This window comes from Pseudomyrmex gracilis, unplaced genomic scaffold, assembly GCF_002006095.1.
Source record: "Pseudomyrmex gracilis isolate BER0280 unplaced genomic scaffold, ASM200609v1 scaffold_137, whole genome shotgun sequence".
Taxonomy (NCBI): Eukaryota; Metazoa; Arthropoda; class Insecta; order Hymenoptera; family Formicidae; genus Pseudomyrmex; species Pseudomyrmex gracilis.
Genome location: NW_018020721.1, coordinates 181,937 through 206,699, shown reverse-complemented (window position 1 = coordinate 206,699; position 24,763 = coordinate 181,937). Strand labels below are relative to the sequence as shown.

The 24,763-nt window shown below is 43.7% G+C and overlaps 1 protein-coding gene across 3 annotated transcripts in view; it reads right to left on the bottom strand.

Annotated features, from left to right (window-relative positions):
• The window catches only part of LOC109856882 (CD151 antigen-like), an 81,035-nt gene that overhangs the window by 26,973 nt on the left and 29,299 nt on the right, over positions 1-24,763 (bottom strand). For 2 of the 3 annotated variants that reach the window (XM_020432599.1, XM_020432600.1), the window contains one exon: positions 3,513-3,692. In XM_020432599.1, the coding sequence (XP_020288188.1) occupies positions 3,513-3,629 (117 nt within the window). In that variant the 5' untranslated portion in view covers positions 3,630-3,692. Of the gene's footprint in view, positions 1-3,512; positions 3,693-3,781; positions 4,440-24,763 lie in introns of those variants that run through there. The other variant, XM_020432601.1, reaches the window with a different exon arrangement.

The following is a 24,763-nucleotide window of genomic DNA, read 5'->3' as shown; positions in this document are numbered from 1 at the left end:
ACTGGCCCGATACTGGCACCACGGATGAGCCAATGTTCAAACTTTAATTTTATCGAAAATCATTCCTGCGATCAATATATTGGCGCCACAATGTTGGCGTCATATAAAATATAAAATTGCAACATTGTGCCAATACTTGAAATCCATATCTGACCAATTTCGGAAGTAAGTATCGTGCCGAGCTTAAGAGCCAGCGTTGGCCCGATCTAATCATTAAGCATATTCGCCCAGTACTGGCTACTACTGTCGTACCAATATCGAGCCTCGTTTGCCGATATTGACCTAATACTGGGCCGTTCGTCAATTCCTACAAGGGAACATACGCGTTTATCAAACTACAAGCAAAACTTTATTTTTTTTTTTTTAGAAGCGCGAATGTTATTTTTTCTGCACTTTATTAAAAACGTTCGCAAGGCGCAGGAGAAACTTTTAAGCTAGTCTTCTCGTTTAAGCCGGAAAAACTACTTTTTAATTAATCAGATTAATTCGATCGTTTCCTAACACAATTTATTAAAAAAACGTATCGCACGATCGAGAATGTGCGAGGAGGTCAAGAGCAGCGGCCGGCTACGTATGTAATGTAATTACTAGTCGATCTAACGAAGCGAAGTCGTAAAAAAAAAAAAAAACCCCCCGCGGTAATTACTTCATTACCTCTTAACCGTAATATCCCGGGAAACCATTTCCACGTGGGCGCAACGCGTTTTTTTTCCCCGCACGTCCAACGACAAGAATTCTAATTCAAATGTTATTACGAACTACGGAATAACTTCGAAATACTTTTTGATGCGGTATCTACATCACACGGGAGATTTAATTACGGCGAGTAATTAAAATATTTCATACCGATCGCGCGATGTAATGAAAATATATTGACATTATCGAAAATCGTTGAAACCATATAAAATAATTAGTTCAATAATAGAATAAAGTAATTATTAAAAATGTAAGTTATTCTAAGTCTCATTCCTATTTAATTAATTTTTTTTTTTTTTGACGAGATTAAGTGACGATGTTTCGCAGAGAAAATGTTGCTGCTTGAAACTTTATTCGCGCGTTCTGTTCGACATTGTTCCCCTTTCGCGTTATTTTGTTTAATTTTGAAGTAAACCGCGCGTTTTGTTCGAGAGAGATATCCCCGCGCAAAAGATTTCTCTTTATTTCGCACTCGTCGTCTTGCCGTTACACATCTTGCCGTGTAACGCTCTACAACAACATTGAATCTGCTGACTTTAGAGTCTGGAAGTGACAGCCATTTCTGTGAAATGCAATCAATGGGCGTGAACGCACGTGGTAAAGCGACCGGTATTGTTGCACCGGCATTGTTCCGAGCGGGTTATTGTTACATTACGCCTGCATTATTGAGCCTTATTACGAGCGAACGTTTAAGGCCACGTATTCAGCGCACACACAACTTACGTCGAGCGAATGCGAGGAATTCGCTGGCAGTCTGAGATTCACGCAAGCCGCACGATGCGAGTTGCAAATGTCGAGAGATGAAGATGCTCGCATGCGCACGGCTTTTATCGTAATAATTTCTAATTTCTTTCGCGCGAAGATAAATTATTTATTCGTAACATTAATATTTACGTGCGTCCGAGCGCATTTTATTAAATGTTAGAGAAAAATACAATTATTAACTTTAAAATATTTAACAACGAAGAAGTTACTCTCGTCTTCTCGAACTTTTAACGTAACTTTCTTTNTTTTTTTTTTTTTTTTTTTTTGACAAACGCAACACAAAACTTTCCGACCGCTTTAATTAGAGGATAATGATCTTCATTAAAAGTTTCAGCGATCGAGATTCGACGGCGTTGTGAAAAAAATAAATTTTGGTGAGCAAAAATTTGAAACAAAAAAAGAAAAAAAAGTAGACACACGAGTGGTCCATCGTCGAACAATCTCGCCAATCGATCGAAAAAGATTCCCGCGCTCTTGTTTAATCGTTCGACGTCATCGTCGCGCTCTTTAACGAGATGCTGACGTTCGGAACCGAAATTATATATAGCGCGCGGCGATCGATTTTTCCACATTTCATTTTTTTTCCCGTCCTCTATACCCGGTATTCTCCGTGCTTCAAAACACACTTCGCATCAACCACGTCGTCGTTCGCGATTATATTCCGGGACAATGTACGAGGTGTCCGCGCTTCGCAACGAGGACGACTTTATTAGCATTTTGTGTCACGTGTCGCCGCGCAAACACACCGATAGACCCCGACCGACGACTCATCGTGATGTTCGAGCACGCGTGAAGAGAAACGCCAAACAAAATCTCAATGCGGAGATTTAATTCGTAATTTCCGTGCGAGAGAACCAGAAGCAATCCCGGAGCGACCGTCTCTCCCGGCAACAATCCGGAACTACCGGTCCTTCTATAGTTACGTTAACATTTTGCGCGGCACGATACACCCTCGCGCGTCTCGGAGGCCATTAACGTTAAATTGTTGCACACAAAATTAATAACTTTTGCGCAGGATGTGATACATTATATAATTATTCTCGTATGAGATTGTTATTTAATTAGTACGCGAGAGAGAGAGAGATTAAAGCGTCTCTTTTTCGATTAATGCGCGACATCGTTCTTCCGGCCCGCTCTCTATCGCGTTCCAATTATTCGCGCGCAGTTGTTGCGCACACACCGAGAGCTCTCGCCGAGATTATTCCACGCATTATACTTTAATCCTTTTTTTCTCGTTCTCGCGCGCGATTACGACGATAATAATCCCGCCGATGCGCGAAAAGTTTATCTTTGCGCGGTTCTTTCGCACTGCGCCTGTTAACTCCGCGCCTGAAAGCGCGCGCGAGATTCGCGATAACAATTAAAAGGCAGATAATTGCCGCGGGTTCTCGTCATCCTCCCGCGAATTCAGCTCTCGCCGGGCATTTGGATCGTCTTCAACGTACCCATCCTCGTGACAACGAGGAGCTATCCGCGTTGCTTTAATCTCGTCATAAATTGCGAGAAAACGACGCGAGCGTGTAAATAAATTACCAAACGATGCGAGATAGTTTTCTTTTTTCGTCTTTGTTTCAGCTACGATTGCTTTAACGAAGCTGAGAAACTCGCATTGTATTTTCTTTGAGTAACGGTTTCCTTGCTCTTAAACCTTGTCGTTAAATAAGAGGTCGACGTATAATTACCCGCGAACGATCTGGCTGTTAAATTTCGAGCAGATCTCAAAGTTCGAATGAGAGACGAGAGTAAAAAAAAAAAAAAAAAACAAATAAACGAACTCGGTGTTTCGCTGTTTGGAACAGCCAAGTGACTTCGCGACGAAGAATCCTCTCGACTATGTAAAACGTCTCATAAACATGAGATGTTTTTTTTGATTAAAACGATTTTTCGTCGACGATCGTCGAGCGAGAAGATTTTTCCTTCACGGAACGCGGAACAAACGCGAATTTCACGGATCCGCGTTTCATTTAACGTTAACGCACACCCGTAAATAAACGGAGTAAAATATCCCGCTCTATCGCGAGCAAGTGTCGGGATAAATAGACGATACTTACGAAGAGCACCACGTTGTAAATGTGAAGAACGTATTTCAAGAAGTTCACGGAACAGCAGCCGTCGTCTCTGGTTCGGAGTCTGGTGGAACTACCGGGTCTCTCGGCGCTCTTGGCCATTTTCAAATCGATTGTTGGCTGCGTACGTCAACCGTCTTCGTTGTTGTCACCTCGTCGTCGTTGCTGCAAAATAAAAAAGAAAAAAAAACACAGATTAGAAAAAAATTGTAAACAAAATAAATTGCAATAATTTCGAGTGAAAATTAACTTACGTGTCGGAAACGTGCGAGAAACGAGCGGATCGTAATTGAATGACGCTACATGTTTAATGTGACTCCGATATCGGAGGAAAACAAAATCTCTTACGCGAAAAAGAGAAGCTACTTTCGCAGCAAGAGATAAAAAAAAAAAAAAAAAGAAACGGAAAACATTTTACGACTGTCTAAAGGCGAGCGTTTAAGAAAGTAATCAACGAGTTTTCAACCGTCCGAGAAAGTAATCAACGAGCTTTAGTTTCAACACCGGAATCTTCGTTGCTTGTTCATACTCGCTCGCTTGGACACTGGCTTGAACTAACTCGGAGCGCTCTTTTCTCGCTCCTCCTCCTCCTCCCCCTTCTCCGGCTTGACGTATGTACAACTTTGTCGGAGTTACGTCGGAGGGGCCAACTTCGCGAATTTTGAAAATAGTTTTCGAGCGCTTTTCTTTCCGACGAGATACCGTTCCGAACAAAAGAAAAAATTGATCTCTAATCGCATTCGGGAATTTGCGCGTTGACTGTCTCGAAATATCGTTTCCCACTCGTATTAAATTTGTTGCAGCAATTCCGACTGTAACATATTTCAAGACCGAACACCCGGAAGAAACATCGAAAAATTTGACGTAATTCAATAATCGCGTATCCGAAGGCCGTGCCAAAAACGCGCGTATTCGAATGATCGAAGAACGACTACTATATATACGTGAAACTTTGATCGAGCACCGAAAGAGAATGTAACTTCGTGCCCGGTCGAAGTTGGAGCAGCACGCGTTGGCGCAGGCCCAAAAGCGAGAGCGTCCATAAATTTCGATCCGGAGGAATCCCCTTAATAAGTCACAGAGGGAGATCATTGTTACCTGCTTTCGCATCAGTCATTACGTGTGAGCGATAACGCGGTGTATCAATTTCAACGAGATTTTCACGAGATCCTCATTAAGAACGGAAAATGCAAATTAATTACAAGCACGTTTGTCTTTCGCGAATTTTCGCGGAATTTTTCACGGGAACATTTTCCGGAGTACATTTTTATTTATTTTTTTTTAACAAAAAAAAAAAAGAAAAAACGTGTCGCTCAATTTGTGCCGCAAAATTCCGAGAATTTCGAAAATAGAAAAGAGGGCCACGGTCTTTCCGCTCGCCGCAGCTACGTCTCTTGGATCTGGCGCATAAAGCCGGCTGCCAAGAAATGCAAAGCTCTCTCTCTCTCTCTTTCTAATGCATCGGCGTTCTCTATCCGCCGCGCTTTTCCTACTTTTCGTTCTTTCCGCGATTCTCCCCGTTTGTGTATACGCGAGTCGCATTCCGCGTAAGAATACCCCAGGAACGCCGAATATTTCGCATCCCTCGCTATACGACAGAGCTGACACGACAAATTGCACGGAATATTTTCCGTATATTTTTCTGTGTACAATTATTTCTTTCTTTCTTTCTCTCTTTCTCTCTTTCCGCAATGAAAAAGCTTGCGGAACGACGTCAGACATGTCGAAATATCTTCAAGTGAGAAATTTTGACACGATCGCTCGAATCAGCTATTTTGTTTAAATACCTGGCGTCGCTTCACACTCTGCAACATCACACGGAAAGCCCCTCGGGATTCGACGTTAGAATATTCGCAAAAAAAAAAAAAAACCGTTGAATAATTCACGATTGGATTACAAGCGATTGGATTAGCGTCGCACTATTCTACGATTTTTTTTTCGACCGAGCGCAAAATTGCTATCTGGCGGAAGAAAATTACATTTGTTGCGGTTGAACTCTCGCCCGCATACGCGGCTCGCAGCCGAGATGAGCAACCGCTCGATCTTTGCGATTGATACCCGCGTTACGGAGAAATTCTTTAAACAAAGTACACAAAAGATAAATAGACCAAATAATTACTTAACGTAATTGTGCAAAATATTTTGTTCTTTTAAATTATGTGAAAATTAACGTAGAATCGTTACGAAGAGAATTGCGAGAGAACAAGAATTTTTTGATATAACAAGCGTAAAGTCTAATAAGACGTTCGGTGAGACTACGATCGTGCGACTGGTGGCTCGTTTTGCATCTTGAATTCTCGTGTCTGTCCGCCGAAGAGCGCGAAGGATAAATGGCGCATAATGAGGACCAGGAGAGAGAGGCACGCGTCCCGAGGAAGGGAACAGAGAGAAGGCGAGCGGAAGACAGAGGTGATTACGACGACGCGACCGGCTGACAAGAAACCTGAGAATGCAAGATGAAAGAGAAGAAAACCGCAAAATAAAATGGGTGTGACCCGTCGCGCGTGTGGGCGAGGCTGTTCCCGGCGCGAGCATACGTGTAACATACCCACGTAGAAAACACTTCCCCGACGCTAGTTCGAATTTTGTTTTTTCGCCGCAAGGTCAGAGCTTTTAATGCAAGACGAACGGGTTCGATGCACCGGTGGTTATTGGCCTCGCGAAATTTATCGGTCAATTAACTAGCTAATTAAATTCGAATCGATCGTTCGCAGCGTCTTCTTTTTTTTTACAAATGACCTATTTTTGCACGTCTTTTTTCCACGCTGATTTTTAATAAGATTTTTTTTATTGTAACTAGCACAACACAGGCTACGCGCACGCTATTATTGCTTTTATTTTAACGTGTAATGTCAGAGGACTTAACCTGTCACCGCAACGACAGCTGGTATATACGTCTTACAAACAATATAATACACATGATGTACATATGAAAGATGTCAAAAATTATGCATAAAAATCATACTTGAAAAATAAAAGAAAAAGGGGAGTATTGAAAAACAACACGTGACTAAAGTTGCGTGATAGGGAAAAGAGTAAAAAAGAAAATATTATATATATATATATATATTTTTATATATTTTATATATAATATTATATATAGATATATATATCATATTACATAGATATATATATACCGTATAATATATAAATATATATACCGTAATCACATGACCAAAGACAGTGATCCCGCCGCGTTCGCGTGACCGAGATCAGTGACCCCGCCAAGGCCGCGCGGCCGGGTCAGTGACCTCCCCCCCACCACGGTCGCGCGGCCGCGGTCAGTGACCCCGTCAAGGCCGCGCGGCCGGGTCAGTGACCTCCCCCCACCACGGTCGCGCGGCCGCGGTCAGTGACCCCGTCAAGGCCGCGCGGCCGGGTCAGTGACCTCCCCCACCACGGTCGCGCGGCCGCGGTCAGTGACTCCGCCGCGGTCACGCGACTTTACTCTGTAGTATATATATAATACATATAATACAATATAAAGTATAATATTATAAATATATAATAAATTATATGTATAATATATAGTATTTAATGTTACATATAATATAAATTACAGTCACGTTACTTTAGTCACGTGTTGTTTTTCTACTCTTTCTTGTCACGTTACTTTATAGATGCGATACATTCGATATCAAAACGCGCACTTCGCGGTTCAAATGGATTTTTTTATACAGGATACAAGCACGTGTACGCATGTGGCGTACGTACATAATGTATGAAAATATAATTAATGTAATTTTGCGATAATTTGCGAACATAATATGTTAGATATATGTGTATATCGCATGTATAAACAAAATATTACGCCTATCTCGATTCACATCGAGATACAAGAGTGTACATTTTGTAATAATCGAGAGAGCGAAATATATCCTCTGACTGATGCTGTTGACTTGATCACTTAAATTAATGTATCGCGTATTGAATTTCATACGAGTAATGTGTATAATAAATTAACAGTTGTCAAACACTTTAACTCTCTCCGTCGCGCAAAAGTATAATTTATTATTTCATTTTATTGCAAAATCTCTCGTATCTCATCTCTCTATTGTCTACGTAACTGGTTTGTTTTTTTTTTTTACGCGCTATCGATCATCGATTCCGTTATGAAAAACAGTTGAATCGCGACGACGTGTTTGAACGCAAAGATGTCGTCGCAGTTTTGACAGATTCGTCGACCACTTCCGACCCAAAGAGAGGAAGAGAGAGAGAGAGAGAGAGAGAGCGCATTAATTCGAACTATGGAAATTTTACGGGGACGCTGTTTGCCGGTCGCGTCGTCGCATCGGCCGAGGGAGAGATCCGGAATTTGCGAAGTTCTCCCGGAAACATCGTCCATTATCTCGGCGCTTCTCTTCTTCTCCTCTCTCTGGAAAACACGGACGGAAAATTGCGGGACAACGACGTAAATAAATTCGCGCGCTTTCCACATCGGGGAACACGCGTACACACATTCCCCTCCCCTTTCAAGAAAACAAAAATTACGACTACGAAAAATGCAAATCTGCTCTTGTATCGCGCGCACTTCTCATTCGAGAGAGTTGATTAACTTGTTAATCAACTAAGTGTATTTTAATCAACGTGATTGTAAAACAACGCGGTTATACACGTGTGTGTATGTGTGTGTTCAATTTTAATTTAAAATTTAATTGATTCGATCACAGAAACATATGCGCGACATATGCGCGTGGAATAATGTGTTTTTCGAACGAATAAAATAAAACACAAGCTGAAGGACAAAATTTTGGCGAAATGAAAAAAAATTGCACGAGAAAATCTCTCGGTCTCTCTCAATCTGCAATATCTAAATTTAAAATCCCATGAATCCATCTGAATGTAATAACGCGCCGAGATATATAATGGAAATATTTTCAGTGTTCTCCGGGTTACATACTTATGTATACGTGTTACAAACACACACACACGCGACCCGATAAAATCACATAATGCGTTCTCATGAAATGCTAATATCGCGCTCGCGCACACAATTATATAGTGTGGCGCCCGCGCCCGCTGATATTTTTCAATTGGATTCCCCGGATGTAAAATGAATGTGAAGTGTGTTCTCCCGCATGCATATTTCATGCAGAAATATTCGGATATATTAAGTAATGAATGCAGCAGGTATTTGACAGGCATTAGCTACCGATGCGTATCTCTCGCTCTCGCGAGAGTCAATATTGATTCTGGACGAAATTAATGAGTAAACATCGTTTAGTTGTATTAAATATCAGCATCGCTGCGCGCATTGATGGCGCGGTGATGCGAGAAAATATTAACTGCTCACAATCAGCTTCGCAAATCCTTAGCGCGCGCGCGTGTCATTCCCCGATCTATTATCTCGAACGCAACTCCGAGACAGAAGAAGCGTCGTTTGAAAGAAAATCGACACACGTTTTCATCGCGTCCGCGATTTTTATCGTCGCTTAATTTACTTACTTGCGTTCGCGCGCAATAAAAAATAAAACAAAAACGAGTCTTGCAAAATAATAAAAATGTCACTAGTTGCAAAATAGTCGAGGCGAGTTCGCGTCGTCTCCAAGCGAGGCGAGAGAAAATTCTTCCGGGCGTAACATTTCCGAGACGAATGGTCGGACCTTGTTGATGGTCCAAGAAATGAATGGTCGCCGGTGAGCATAGACTGTGAATAAAAAGTTGAACAGCTCGCTGCGCGAGCACGAGCTCACCGGGTACTCGCGAAAAGTAAAGTCACGACCGCGGTGGCGCATAGTTAAATTTTTTATGGACGCTCACGACGCTCACGCTTTACGGCTCGGAAATTTATGACCTGGGCTGGAATTCGAAGAAGCGGTACGCGTGTCTGAACTGAATTTACCGCGGTCGAAACTTCCGCGATCCAATTAGCTTCTCTTTATCGTTCGTAAACAAACGTTTTTTTTTGCGCGAAAAATCATCTTCGAAGCCGAGAGAGCAAATTTCTTTAATCTTCTTTTAATGAGACATCTATCTCGCAATTTACCTCTCGCGTAGAGCTTCAGCCTGCAAATGCGCAAATGCTTTGTTCAAAAATTGTTGCACGCGCGCGTCTGTCACGTGTTTACTTAATTATTGATCAGGCGCGACTGCCGTTCGCGTGAGAAAATAAAGGACGCGTCTACTGAAACAACCGAGCAACACACAGTGAGGAAACTTTCGAGGGAAGGGCCGAGAGACACGCGCCACAATTGCGCAATTCGACGTTTTTTTTTTTTTTTTCTTACGCAGCCGTCCCACGTGCGAGTAAGTCACGTGCGCGAGATCGAATATATCGTCGATCTTTCTGACGCCGCGAGAAGCGTGTGTGAAGGGGAAACTGAGACGCGTTCAGGATCTCTGGGATGACGGCCCTCTCATTTATCCTGACTTGGCGAGTACTGTCTTAGAGAATACGCACGTGTACGTATTCTTTCGAGGTGTGTGTGTGTCTGTATATATCGTACGCCTACTTGAAAATACGACCCACGTCGGACCGGATGACGCATCGATGTGCGCCTTCGATGCTTTTATAGATCCCGGGTGGGCCAGAAAAAGCCATCCGGATAGAGATTCTCGACGGAGCGCTTTATCTTCCAGATGCGCGTTTACGTCGATCGACGACTACGTTGTTAGACCGTCGCGGTTTCGATTCGAGTCGACGCTTATGCGCGTAGAGTTTCACAGACCCTCTTCTCTCTTCTTCTTCTACGCGCGACCTCGTGAGAATATTAAAACGTCGTCGGTCTCTTTGGCTTTCCCCTCGAGACAGTTTGTTCGGCACAGAGACGTTTACAAGATGCACGAGACGATGAACCGAAATCGTAATGTTTCGCGTACGTATCAAATGATTTTTTCCCCGTTTTTTTTACAAATTTTCTACACAAGCAAACGATTAAATCGATTAATAGATTGATATTCTGTTTACAAACGGTAATTTCTAAAATATCGAAAAGAGTCACGTGTATTTGAAAAATACACGCTTGTGTTGGTAAATAAAAAAAACCGCAGTTATTTTTTGATTAAAAGTTTTGAAATATTTTAAGAGAATAAGGAGAAGATCACACGAGCGCGCGCGTGTATAATTACGCAATCCACGATTCTCCAAATAACGTAAACCGACTGTGTTATCGAAGATCGCGCGATTCATAATATATCACACGACGACGACACATAAGCGTTTGTCGTTCCGAGCCCTTCCCATCAATTTGCCGCAGTGCCATGTTCCCAGCATAGACAGCATATCCTCATTTATCCCAATGTCCTATACGTCGACGACCAATTTGCTAATCAAGCCAATCATCCAATCGCATTAACCTTGCCGGCTATTCAGAGATCCCGGTCTCGTTTTTATTGGATTGTTCCTGCGACAGATTTTTAAATCCGTGCGCGATCTTCAAAAACGACCGAGCGCAATTGAGACGTGCTCTCTTTTTATTTATTTATTTTTTATTTTTTTTTTAAACATAAACTTGAACGAAAGCGCACACACACGTTTTTTTATTTTAACGTTAAATTATAAAAATGCAAAATGCACAGCTCGTTGCGCGTTTAATGGAAAGATATCCATAAAAAATAAACCGGTGTACATCGGCGCTCGCAACGTGCTAAGAGAATTCGGAAATTTTTCTGTGAAATTAATTATAGAGTTGGCTAAAAATGTAATGAATAATTTTCATCGATGTTGACATGTCCAAAAAATGTTTCATTTCGAGTGAAAATCTTTTTTTTTTTTTTTTTTTTTTTTTTTTTTTTTTTTTTTTTTTTTGACAAGCACTTTTGCGCGAGTGTTAAATAAAATCGCATCGCTTCGATTTTTAACGCGAATTTGCGCGTTACATATATATAGCGCGATGTTCTACTAGAAAAAAGCGAGTTTAAATGATCACAATCGATTCTCTCGATATTTGATTTGTTGCCACTTTCATCTCGACGCTGATTGGACGTTTCTCGAATGTGCTTCTCGATTCATGTTGTACAAAATCAAAAAGCACGGTAGTTTGTTTTTCGCGACTTGCTCTCCCGAGAAAGAATTTATTTTATTCCACTCACAAAGTTAGTTTAGACTTTATCAAAAACAAAAGTCGTTTTGTCATTCTTGGGATTTTTAACGCCGGAGAACACAGTGTATCCGCGCAGGAAATGTGTGTTTTTTTCGCATCGATGCACAAACGATCGAGAAAACATATCGTTTCGCGCGCCAAATCTGTGCGAAACACCGTCACGTAAAGCGATAAAATAAATGCTGACGCGCTCGCTCTTGAAAAATGCAACACACAGACCGCGAGTTACGACCGGATGATCCAGGATGTTTAAATCGCTGCTCAGACGCACCCCAGCGGTGTCTTCTCCCCTATCACGGCGGTGATAATCGGAAATCGTCATCACGGCTCGCAGGCTCATTGGCGTACGAATTGGCATTGGCGAGCTGTGTGCCGGCGCTGCGTGCGCCCGCAGCAGCTGCGACACACAGCAAAGCCTTTTAACATATCAAACTGTGCGACGGCGAGAGAAACGAACTACCGCCCATGCCATCCGCGCGCCGGGATTGCAGCGCGGAAAATTGGATAATGTAGCGATCGTTGCGCGTGTGATCATCGCCGTTACGGTTACCCTCCCCCCGCCCGTTTTGTGCGTCGCGCGTTTCATCCGACGCAAATAACGCGAACGGATTTTACGAATTTTCCGCCGTTTTGCAGCAGCGGCAGCAGTAGCGGCTGCTTTATATTCGCGTGTTTTCGACGCTGCGGAACAGAACCGGTAACAAGCCGGAAATACCCCGAAACGGGAATTCCCCAAATTCCTCAACTCCATCGCTCGCGATTAACGGCGGTCGGAAAGTGAAGCGCGTGGAATTTTCATGAACAAAGATCCTCCCGTGCGATGTATCAGTTATCGATACGAAGTTCTCGAGAGAAATTTCCCGAACGTTTCTCCGATGCCTTCTCTCTTGTTAAAAAAAAAAAAATACGAACTTCTTTATTTTCTTTAATCTCTCGTTCGATATTTTACGAAGTCTTCGCGGTGAGACGTCTTGTTACGCGCGGATTAATTAAGCGAGTATATAACGGAGAAGTAATGAAGAGTTCGTAATGAAATATAAGTGCGGCGAGTATAAATGCGCGGACCGCGTTGTTTATTGCTATTTATTTATCGGATTACGACGCCGAATGTCTCGTCGTGTCTTACACGGAAATAACACACGGAGATGTGCGCTTACGCGATCGTAAAGGCCACCCGTCTTCAACGCCGCTGTTTCAGCTCGAGGATTATTTTATTGCCCGGCGCGCGCAGCGATAAAAATCCCATTACACGGTGTGTGTGTGTGTGTGTGTGTGTGTGTTCATACGTACCAAGTGTGTCGCCTGTAAAAACTCGTTGTTCGCGCAATTATAATTCCGCAAACGGCGCAAATTGGCCGCGTCGGCGAATATTTACGGCCGATAAACGCGACGTGCGCGCCGCATCGAAAGGTGATTACGATTTCCTTTTAATTCGATACTCGGCACACTTTAAATCGCCCTCGCGGTCGACCGACGATCTACGTCTCGATTATAATCGAGAGCTGGTTTAATCGCGCGTATCTTTTTGCGCGAATAATTTAATAAGAAAATTCTCTCTTCCCCTCTCGTGAAATTCGCGTTTCTGATGAAAAATGCAGTAAAGCGCCATTGCTGAAACAATATTTTACATTTACGATTACAATTTTTCCGCTTTAATGATCGCAAAGCGGTTGTGCATATGGCACGCGGCTGTAAATTCACGCGCGCGCGCGTGCAATATATTTGTTTCATTTTCAGGGAAAAAGATACAAACGAGTGCGGCTACAAACTATGAGCTTTATTTACGATTACTGCGTGTGCGTTTCACTTCGCACGACTGTGCGGAGAATCTCGTTAATTAATAACAAATTGCGATTAATAATATATCCCTGTGTGTGTTGCGTGCGCGCGCACTATCTCTCATTTCTTCGAAAGTTTCGCATTCCTCTGTTAAATATTGCACAACAATACAACCCACATTATTGAAACTTGATATTGAAATTTCCGTATACGGAAAAGAAGAAGAAGAAGAAAACAATATCTCCCGTGCGCGCACGCGCGCATCTCAATCCCGAAGAATATCTAATTTTCCGGAGAGTTAAAAATTTTGATACAGGTCGCTCGTAAAAAATTCCACGACTTCCCGGCACGACGACGACCCGCGCGACTTGCATTTACCGCGGATGAACCCGCCGTCGTAATATTCCCCGGGAGTGTTGCAATATGAGTTTGAGGAGCGGCCAAGAAAACTGTAACACCGTCGTCGTCGTCGTCGTCGTCGTCGCCGTCGGGAAGAAAAAAGTCGTACTTATAAATAAAGAACATTTTTCCTTGTTCTCCTGAATTACGGAGCGCGTATAATTACTGCAGCCGCGCAGTAGAGAAAAGATTAATGAGGTCGGTAAAATGAGACTCGAGCGAAGACTATTTTACTTGCTCGCCCCGATGTTTGCCGTCGATATATCGCCGTGCGTATTTTTTTATACAACGACGTTAGAACGGAGACACGTGTGCGAGTTCGTTTCGCGTTAAATCAATTAACGTCTGATGTTAATCGTTTGAAATTTTCATTGCGCAGTCGCGTGTTTGACAAAGTTGGAAACGTTACAAACTGGACGTGTAACGAAAGAGAAGCGAACGGACACAACACGGTCGGAACGAATTGCGGCCGATTTTGTCGTCGTATCTCGAGGTGCGGTATAAAACGCGTTCGGAAAATTAAACGAACCGTGCTCGCGGCACGATGTAGCCGTTATCGGGGTCGTTGTAGAGAGAGAGAAAGAAAAAAAAGCGAACCGTCGACGATTACTCGCGATTTCGTCTCGCGCGGTCACTTTCGTCGACGAATTAATACATTTCAGCAGATACGTGAAGCGCCGTAAATTAACGCGAAACCCATTTCGCGCCGCGCGTTAGCGATAAATTGGCAAACGTTAACGTCCGCGTCGACGAAAACCCAGCTGCCGCGCGCGAAATTTTTTTTTCCTTCGCGCGCAATCAGAGCGCAAATCGCTCGACGCGCGCGTGCGGCCGAAATCGTTTATCTTTTTTTTTCCTTTGCTTCTCGTTTTTTTTTTTTTTTTTTTTTTCGCCACCGTTTGTTTCTGTCACCGCGTGAAAACGCGCGCGCGGATCGTCAGAGAGGAAAATGTACGCCCAGACAGAAACGAGACGGATGCTGAATGGAACACAATCGGGAAGAAAATTTACGTCCCGTCTGTTAAACACGCGCTCGAATGCCACGTGATTCGCGCGCGTAGCGAGAGTTTCTCTTTATTACATTTATTACAAAAATCTTTGCGTTTGACGTTCTTTGTTACTTCCGATTATCGTAAAATACATATTTGACTGTTTCGCAGCGATGTTTCAATAGATAGCGCGCACGTTGCTCAAATATTGAGGAGCAGACGAATGAACGTGTCTCGGAGATGAGCCATCCACACCACCGCGCGCTCTCTGTGTTTCGCTGCAGCTCGGAAAATGTAAATATTATGCAGATCGAGAGAGACATTTCAGAGCAGCAGTGCCAAAACCCTATTTTGCACATCTCAAACACTCCCCGGGAAGAAACGCTTTTTGTTTTTAAAATACAAAATCTGAAAATTAATTTGTTATCGTTCAATCCGTTTGAATGAATACAAATAAATAAAAACAAATACGACATGTAAAAATTAACTTTTTAAATGCGAATATTCTCTACGATGTTTCAACTCTCTCGTCCTTGTTACACGTTGCGCGTGTAACGCGCACAATTTTTAATCGCTCTGCCGCCGCCGCGCGCTTCGACCGCAAAGATAGAATTTTAGATTTGCGGAACTACGTGTTCACAGAGACGCAAGACTGTGTTTCGCCAGCGCAGTAGTTTCGTAAAACTACTACGAGGTAGAAAGTTCTAAAGCGTTTTAAATCGTCGCGGTAAAGTCGCTCTCGACACTATATACGCATATAGTTAAGCGGTTTTACTACACCGCCAAGTATCACCTACACCATATCGTTTACATAATTTCATCGTCATCTGGCTTCTCGGAACTCTGAGTCGCAATGGTACGCTTCAACACACACACACACACGCACACACAGCACATATGTAAAATGATAACTTGATAAACACAAAACTCTCGAAATACAACTCTCTCTCCTCCCCCACACATTTGAAGAGGCGATTGAAACGAACTCGACAATATTTTAATATATTCAACAGCGTTATTTCAATTTCCAATAAACACGCCGACGTTAAATGTTATTGCAAAAAAGCAAGGAAAGTTTGAAAAAATTAGTTGGAAAAACTTCGAATTTCAACTTGTACCGAAGGATCATTTTCAAGACGTATTTTTGCAACGGCGATCTAAAATCGCCAGACCCCGTCTTGCCGTCACTCATAACCCGTCGACTTCGTGACAAATAAAAAAAAAAAAAAAAAAAAAAAGTAACGAAGATATGAGTATTCGAAGAGAAAACCGCATCGGAAAATTTATCTGCGAGGGAAACCGCCTCTCCTCGCAGAGTTCGACTGCGAATCCATTTAGTTTCGTACCTTGAATACCGCGAACGCTAAAGTTGGATTGGTTCGACGTTACGAGCGGAGAAATATAGACGCACGTTCGGGGAAACTGGAATTAAACACGTCGATGCGATCCACGTTATTTAACACGATCGCTCGTCTATCGGTTTAACGTGCGCGCGTATGTGTGTGTGTGTGCGCACACGTGTTGACTTGAATCATTTTGGTAATCAGAGGCGAAACTCTCCAAAATGCACTTTGCCAGAGAGATATTATCGACGAAAGAGAAACACGCGTTAATAATTATTAAGAGACTTCTACTGTGTAATTTCATTACGCGCAATTCGAAGAAAATAATCGTAAAAAAAAAAAAAAAAAAAAAAAACTAAAGATTAATCCGCCAACATCAATCATCTTTTCTCGTTACATTTTAACCTCTAATAAAAATTTTACAAGTTAGAAATATGAAAATATCTTGTGTCAGATGTTGCACCGCGTATCAGCTGACGCATTGCGCCGCGTGGAAATCGGAAAATTATAACGTAAGTCGCGCGCGCGCGTGTGTGTGCGAGCGACAATGTAATTGCGAGGTTTTCGACAACGCGGCGTTCCGAGTTCGTTGCACGCGATGTGATATGAAGAATAGCGAGTTGTTGAAGTCCGCTTTCGAGTTTGCGAGATAGGAACACAAGAGATTCTCGCGTGCCACGCCAGACGTTTCCGGATTAATAAAATATCGAGCGAACGTACAAACGCGAAAAGGGGGAAGGGGTTTCTCGATTAAGGCCGTCGCTGCTAACGGAGCTTCGTTTACGTTTGCCCGTCGACAGAGCAAACCGAGGCATTTCGTTTGAGGCAGTCGTTCGAAAGCGAGCGGTTTGATGATGAGCGTGCTCTTGGAGGAGATGAAAAGTCCGCGAGCGTAAAAGCGGAAAGAAAGAGACGCCGCAACGAATTGACCGCGCGCGTCCAAAAACAAAGGACAGATTATAATTGTTCTCGCGGCTAAAGACGTGCATCGATCGGGTCAAAAAAATGTCGGATATGTCGCAAAAAAAAAAAAAAACCTCAAATACTCACAGAGATATCGATGGAAGATAGTATCCTCTCCAAATCCGATCCGTTTTTTAACTTTATCAGCTTCAACGCACTCGCGAGATCGCGGAAAGAGTCGTTTCGCTCTCTCTCGATCTCTCTCTCTCTTTCGGTTGAATTGCCCGAGACAAAACACGATCGCGCGATTTTCGGAGCGATCTCAAAGGAAACTTTCTCCCTTTATCCTTCCTTCGGCAAATCGCAAACAATGTCGGCCATCTAGCGGAAAATCTGATCCGATCATGGCGCGATTGCGTCGTCGCGTCGCTGAATTCCAAGCACGCGTTTCAACCACTTCCCCGAGGGAAGGAGAAAGGATGAGAATGCGGAGGGAGAGGAATATAAGTGAGGTATATAAGAGCGTTGGAAAAAGGGGTGACGCGCGCGCGCGCGCACACACACACATGAGATGCGCCAGCAGAAACCATCCCCTATCTGGCTAAAACGATCGTCTGTCCGTGGAACGTGGCATGGAAACCTTATGGATTCTTCTAGACTGTTTTTCACCTCGAGTTGCAGCGCCAGAAAGGGGTGAGAAAAGGGGCAGTTAACGCGCGGTTCTTTTTTTTTTATTTGCTTCTCTTTTACCTCGCATCTCTCTCTGATTCTAGTCTAGGGATGAGAGCGAGTTCATTTCATCACCTGTTCCGTCCGTGTGCGATTCCTCTCTCGGAAATGGAAATTTCGTCGAGATATTATGGATCTCTCGCCGGAAAATGAGGTGTGGGCAGCGAGGGTTAACTGAATATTCTTAACCTACGACGTGTGACGAATACATGGCGAAGATGTGTGTGTGTGTGTGTGTGTCGTAATAAGCGGTGCCGTTCAAGCAAATGCACGTTATTAAATTTCGTCCGAAATGTTATTAATCTCTGCGCGCGCGCGCGCGCGAGGAAACGGACTGTGCGAGGTATTTAATTGAATATATACTCGTCGATCGATTACGTGACCGATCGCGTGAGGATCTCGCGTGATAAATTGTCCGTCGAAACGAACGTTGGGTCGCGAACGTTATTGAATCCCGGCGGGATTCTTCATCGCGAATCTCTCGATAAAGAAAAGCAGACAACTGTATATATGTATATATACAGACAGACAGTTGGGACGGAGTTGGAAAAATTTTTCACCATAAATTGGCGCGCTAACCGAACGGGGGAGGATATTCGCCGATATGAGCCGCATTACTCCGGTGCCGAGCGACATTTAGCCCTCGCTACATTATCACAGAGATTCCAGACGTCGGAAACGGTCGGGGATTTATCGCTCGAGCGTCCCTGCTGTGCGCGTCCCGTTCCCACACCACGTTTCACGAAAATGATTGCAATTAATTTCTCCTCCCCCCAACGCCTGCCGGTTCTTCGCTCGAACGCGCGACGCGCGCTCCGAGTGTCTTATTCGTTGCGTTAATTGAGGAAGAAAAAAAAAACACGTTTGGATTCTTCTCCTCGAGATCGGAAAATAAAAAAAAAGTAAAGTGGCAAAACACTGTGTTTTCTTACTCTCAGCGAGTTGTATCGAATTCAATCCTCTCTTATCTCGCGCTACCCCCAAGAGCTAATTTCTCGAGCGCGAGAGTATATCGCGTTTTTGCGAATAAAGAGAGACGGCTCGTCTTTAAATGCGAAAATTTCCACGCGGCCGCCCGCGTTTTCTGCCTGAGGTTTTTGTGCGTTCGCGGGGAAACTGAGATGGAAATATGAATTTTCGCACTCGCGGAAACCTCGGTGAGTCAGAAGAGCGCGAAAGACGCCATTAGACGAAGAAAAGAAATGTACGTGTGATGTTACACACGTCGAACAACAACGACTTTGAGGAGAAAAAAAATTTTCCTCTCCGCTATTTCCGCGACTATCCGCTCTCTCTCTTTCTCTCTCGCGTTTTTCCCCTCGTCATTGTCATCGGTCTTATTTAGAACGGAGATTTGCTTCGAGTGTCAAAGCGAATCTGCACAAAAGCGAGAACAGACTTTAACGAAAGAAACTTCAATTGCGTATTAATGCCCACATAATTAAGAGCTCTTAGAGAGGTCCGAAAGTTCTTATTGAATTTTCCGGCGAAAGTTTCCCCTTCCGGTACAGCGAGCGCCTCGGCGAGAAAGAGAGAAAACCGGAGCGCGAAGATGTTTGAGAACTTCATTGCGATCTTTTTTTTTCTCTCTCTCTCTTTCTCTCTCTCTCTCTCTTTCATTCGTGCGATCTGGTTATCTCCCCTTAATCCCGCCAATGAAACTTTTAAGTGGCTAGAAAAGCCGTTTATCTTCTCGTCACGGTGCTCTCATTGATTTTTGAGCAATCTCGCTTGCCGTTTGAAACAAATCGCGTCTAGACTACATTGAAGATAAATCGCAAACGCGATTACCAAACGATTTGAGGAAAAAATTTAACAAAAATTCCGCGTACGCTCGGACTTTTCCGAAAAACAATCTTGAGACTTTCAACATAAAAAAAAACACCAATGTCTCTCGGAGATCGGTATACCCGTCGCGTCTCGTGCACGCGAGCTTGACAAAAAAAAAAAAAAAATTTCCAGCTCTTTATTTCGGCACGTCACACCTGACTGTCACACGCGAACACCGCGCGCACGCGACCTTCGACGGTTTTATTTCGAATCTACGCCGCGCGCACAATGCCGATCATAATGAGCATAGACGTGGAGGCGTATTCAAGGGGCGGTGTCGACGCAGTCAGCGGTGAAAACAGAAGAGTGATCCGGCAGTGACTCTCGACGTACAAACAGGGCTAACCACCCCTCCAAAAAGCCATTACTCACCGGCCGTGTTCTGCTGTCAGGTACAATTTGTTCTACCCGCAAAAGCGAGAAGAACGACGCGCGGCCTCATGCTGGCTGTGACAGATGAGCTCGAACTACGTACGGACAAAAAAAACAAAAAAAAAAAAAAAAGAAGAAAACTGTCCGACGATGACGAAGATCGCGCGCGCCGTATATATATATATATATATATATATATCGGACAAGATTTCCGCGAGAACATAAATCAAACCGCGTGAAATTAAAAACGCGCAATCGCGCGTTTAACGACGCGTGAAATCTGCGTCGAGAGCTCGTTAGCGCGTGTGCCGCGATAATTAAAGACTGTTAAACGCCGAAGAGCGTGAAGCCTCACATTTGCTTTAAGTCGCGCGTCGAGTCCTCCTCTATGGAGAAACTCGAGCGATGTCTTTCCCCGCTGCTGTGGTTGGCTCGGGAAAATCAAGAGAGACGTCTCGACGGAGTTTTTGGTCCGTGGAAACTCTCGAGAAGATAAAGACGACAAGCCTCGCGTTATCCCGCCGTAGCCGAGAACAGGACCTTAAGAAAATAATCCCGCGGGTTCCCCAAACGACGAGACGCGTCTCTCCGAAGACTTTCGCGGAGCTCTTAAACCCACCGCGGATTCACCGAGAGGAAAGAGCGTCGTTACGCGAGAGTGGGGTATACACGTCGCATTCGTAAGAGAAAAACTCTTTTTCGGCCGCGTTTTTCCTTTCTTACGTCGTCGCTCGCTCGCTCGCATCAAAAAAAAAAAAAAAAAAAAAACTGCCAGACGAAAAGCACATAATTCAATTTCAACGCGCGTTGATTTGTGCGACCGAAAAAAAAAAAAGCTGAAGAGCTGGCGCGCGTCGATGAAATATCGCGCGCACAAACGTCGGGACGCGAGAATGCGCAATTCATTAACGTTTAATTATTCGATCTTTTTCATCCTTTGCGATAAACAATACGTTCCCGAATTGCACTTCCGATCAAAGTTAACCGATGAACGATCTTTTTGATCGGTTCAAGTCCAGAACGTAACAAATGTACGAAAAACATGAATTGTTTGATCGCAGTAATTAAATTGCATTACAATTCAACTCTCTGCAACAAATTGGTAAATCGACAACACGGAAAAGCGTGTGTTATCTGCCTCGTTCGCGGGAAAATCTCTCGCGATTTGTTTTGTATATACTCGAGCATGTATTTAGCGAACCGTTTTACGTTAATGAGATGCGCTAACACTTGCGCCGACTGTAAAAATGTTTACCGTGCAAACAACCACTGGCCGCAGCCTGTGTTCCCGATAGACCCCTTCCCTCGAACAGTAGAGGATCTGTACTTTGTATGAGACTTTGTCACGAACACGGCACGACATCGAGCGGGACACAGCGTCAACAACGCGCGCGCTTTGATTCGACACACTTCTCCTCCTCGTCTTAGCTTGCCATCGACGACGGCGAATTTCAAATCGAGAGAGATAGATAGATAGAGAGAGAGAGAGAGGTGTACACGCGACGTTAATGAAAACTGATCCGTCACGAGAGCCCTTCCCGCTCGTGTACTGACGAAACGCGCTATTGACACAACGACCGAGTGTAAACGCAGAAGCGATAAAAATGATAAAAAAAAAGATAAAAAAAGACTCGGGTTCCAAACAAGAACGAAAGAGTATCCGGTCTTCTCTGGTTTACAAGCTAATTTAACACGAAAACTTCGAATTAAGCTAGAGAATATTGACTGAAATTTGTCGAGCAAAAACCAGCCAGCAATTGTTCTACTGTTTGATTTCGATTAGACGCAGTCTAGAATTTGTTCGCGAAATTTTGTTTCGACCAAAGCCGCGTGTAAAACGCAAAAACGTCGTCCGTTAAAGCTCAAAAACTGGGGGCCACGAACTGTCCCGGCTTTGTCTCAACAGGAGTTTTCTATTCAGTTTCTGGACAGTTGCTGTCAAATAAAAACTAAAATAGGAAAACTGGCCAGTTTCTGGTCGGCGACCAGTTTTTCCCGAATTTCTGCCAACGAGACAATGCACGTTCGTGTTGTTTAACTTGCGCATGACAAATAATCAAACGTCACCCGCACACGTATCAGCTTAATTAACAACTGCAGCGGAAAATCTCGATTAATATATGCGATTATTTTATTTACCGCGTCAGCACCTGATACGTATCGGGTTCGACGTGTCAACAGTTGATATTGGTTGCAAGTAGAGTTTTTAAATTTACATTTCGACCCGGCTCGCGCGATCAAGATTGCAAAAAAAAAAAAAAACAAAATAGACGTTTAAAAGAACGGGAGAAAAAAATTGCGTAAGAGACGCAAAGGGAATGCGCGAGCAAATTTTACGTTCAACGAGCAAACGAGAGAGAGAGATAGATAGATAGAATTAGAGCAAACAAACGTTTCTCCTCTGTAATTCCAAGCGGGGGTTTTCCTCTTTAATTAAATCACATGAGATCGCACACACCGTCCGAGGGAATTCCGTCCTATGCGCTCCGATTTGCACAGACGCGATTAAGATGTCCCCCCCGGACTCGCGCAAGAAAAAAAGAAACTCCCAATGAGAACATCGATATTCTTCAAGAGAAACACTCTGGAGATTTGAATTCACAGGACGAAAGAAAGAGAAAAAGAGAGAGAGAGAGAGAGAGAGAGAGGAGAAGGAGAGAAAAAAAAAGATGGTAGAAGAGAAAGCTCTTTTCCCCTCGGCAGCCCCCGAAGAGACTCCTCCACAGTCGGGGAACTACTACAATGGTGCTCGCGCGCCAAGATTTAATCGCGTCCGGAGTGAGACCGAGTGGGAGAAAAAAAGCAGCAGAAAGCTTGTAAGCGGCAATTTGTCCTGCCGCGGGAGAAAGAAGCGATGAAAGGGCATTTAAAGTTTGCGGACAAGCGAGCCGACTTCACGGTAGGCTAAACAAAAAGCGAGTTGGTTTACGACGATAAAGAGACCGAACTTCCTTCCTCCTTTTCCTTCCTTCCTCCAACAACGGCAGTTCCCTTTTGTGGAGACTGCTGAAAAGAGGATAAGAAGGAAGAGAGGGAGAGAAGGAGGGGGGAAGAGTCCAAGAAATCAAGCAAGTGCGGAAAGAAGTCGAGAAAACTTATCGTTCGACAGTCCAATATACTTAAAGCCGTCGCGTTTCGTTCCCCCGGACTACCTTTCCAAGGCGCACTCGAACGCCCTTCATGTGTGACTGAGGTCCAATAAGAGAGTTCGACAACGCCTTGAGAAAGCATCTTTCTCTCTTTTCTCTCTCTCTCTCTCTTTCTCTCGGTTTACTTGAATCCGGAAACTGGCTCTCTCTTTAACGATCGCGAAAACAAACACGCGCGAGATCGAACGCGGCAGCAGAATGTTTAATTACTCCAGGAAATTTCTTCAATTCTCCCACCCCAAGGAAACCACTTTCTCGCGGAGGCGCGGCGCGACGACGAAATCGGTGGTTTTCCACCGATTGCACCTGCGATTCCGACAAGACGAAACAATTTATTAGCGCGCGATTGCGAATCGAGAAACCACACCTGATGCCACACGAGAAACTGCTTTATCGCATGAGAATTCGATGAATCAATTTCGCGAGACGAAATTTTGCAGAAACACACACACACGTACACACGGTGTGTTGCGCGCGTGAGCGAGCGAACTCGCGCTACAGATCGCACGAAACATCGTCGCTTTGATACGGTTCGATGCGGTTTCACAGAGCGGCGCCTTGTGCACACGCAACTCGCGCATTGTTGCGGCAACGGTAACAACGACGACGTCTCTCTCGCCTTCAAATCTGTTGTACGCCACAGAAGGTTATATCGAATATTCGCGTTTCGACGCGCGCCGGCTTATTAACCGCGAGAGTTTCCGCGCGATAATGCACCCGCGTTCCGCGTTACGGGCTACGACGTGCGCTGCTTTATTACAACATCCCCTTCCGGGTAATTCCTCGCCTCTTAAGTCGCAAGGCGTGACGCGGCATGTCCGATCACAATTCAATCGCAATCTGTGCGAAACAAATTCGTCAGATATCAGCAAAAACAAAAACAAAAACAAAATGCACGGCGGTGTTGCAATAACGGAGAAAATATCGTCGCCTTTTTTTGTTCTACGTGTGGCAAATTTTATTTCGTCTCGTTCATGTGACACGAGTACATTTCTTTCTTTTGAGGCGGAAATGCGAAAAAATTCACCGTTCTGACAGATGCGGAGAGAGTGAGAGAGAATAACTTTTTTTCTCTCGCTATGTCTCATTTTAAAAACAGTTTCTCTTGGACTATACTCATATATATATATATATATATATATATATATATAATTCACATGTATATAATATTCTGGAACAAAAAATACTAACACGTCAGCTACTGTTATCTCCGAGCGTGTACGTGCTTCGTTTTGCAGCACGAAATAAACGTCGGCAGTAGTTACTCCTCTCTTTCTCTCTCTTTCTCTCTCTCGCACAGTCTGAATTTTAATACAATATATATCTCGAATTACGTATATACGTGCGATATAAGAATATTGCGTAATTAAATAATAAACGTTGGGTTTTATTTGATGCCGAAGTTAATAAATCGTGATATTAAGTAAAATTTAATAAGGCTCTGAGGAAAATCAATATCCACTTGAAGTTGCGACAATGTCGTTACCTGCTCGGAGAGTAGTTCTCGTTCAACGGACTAAGTACGGCGCACGCGAAATCGCTCGGAGCAATCCATATACGCGTATATAATCTTCTTACAACATCTTTCTTTTACTTCCTCTTGTTCTCTCTCTCTCTCTCTCGCTCTCGAGAGTGGCGCGAATTTTTTTTTCTCCACTTATATTTATAAAACTAAGTCCCGACTTGATTATGCAATCTGCT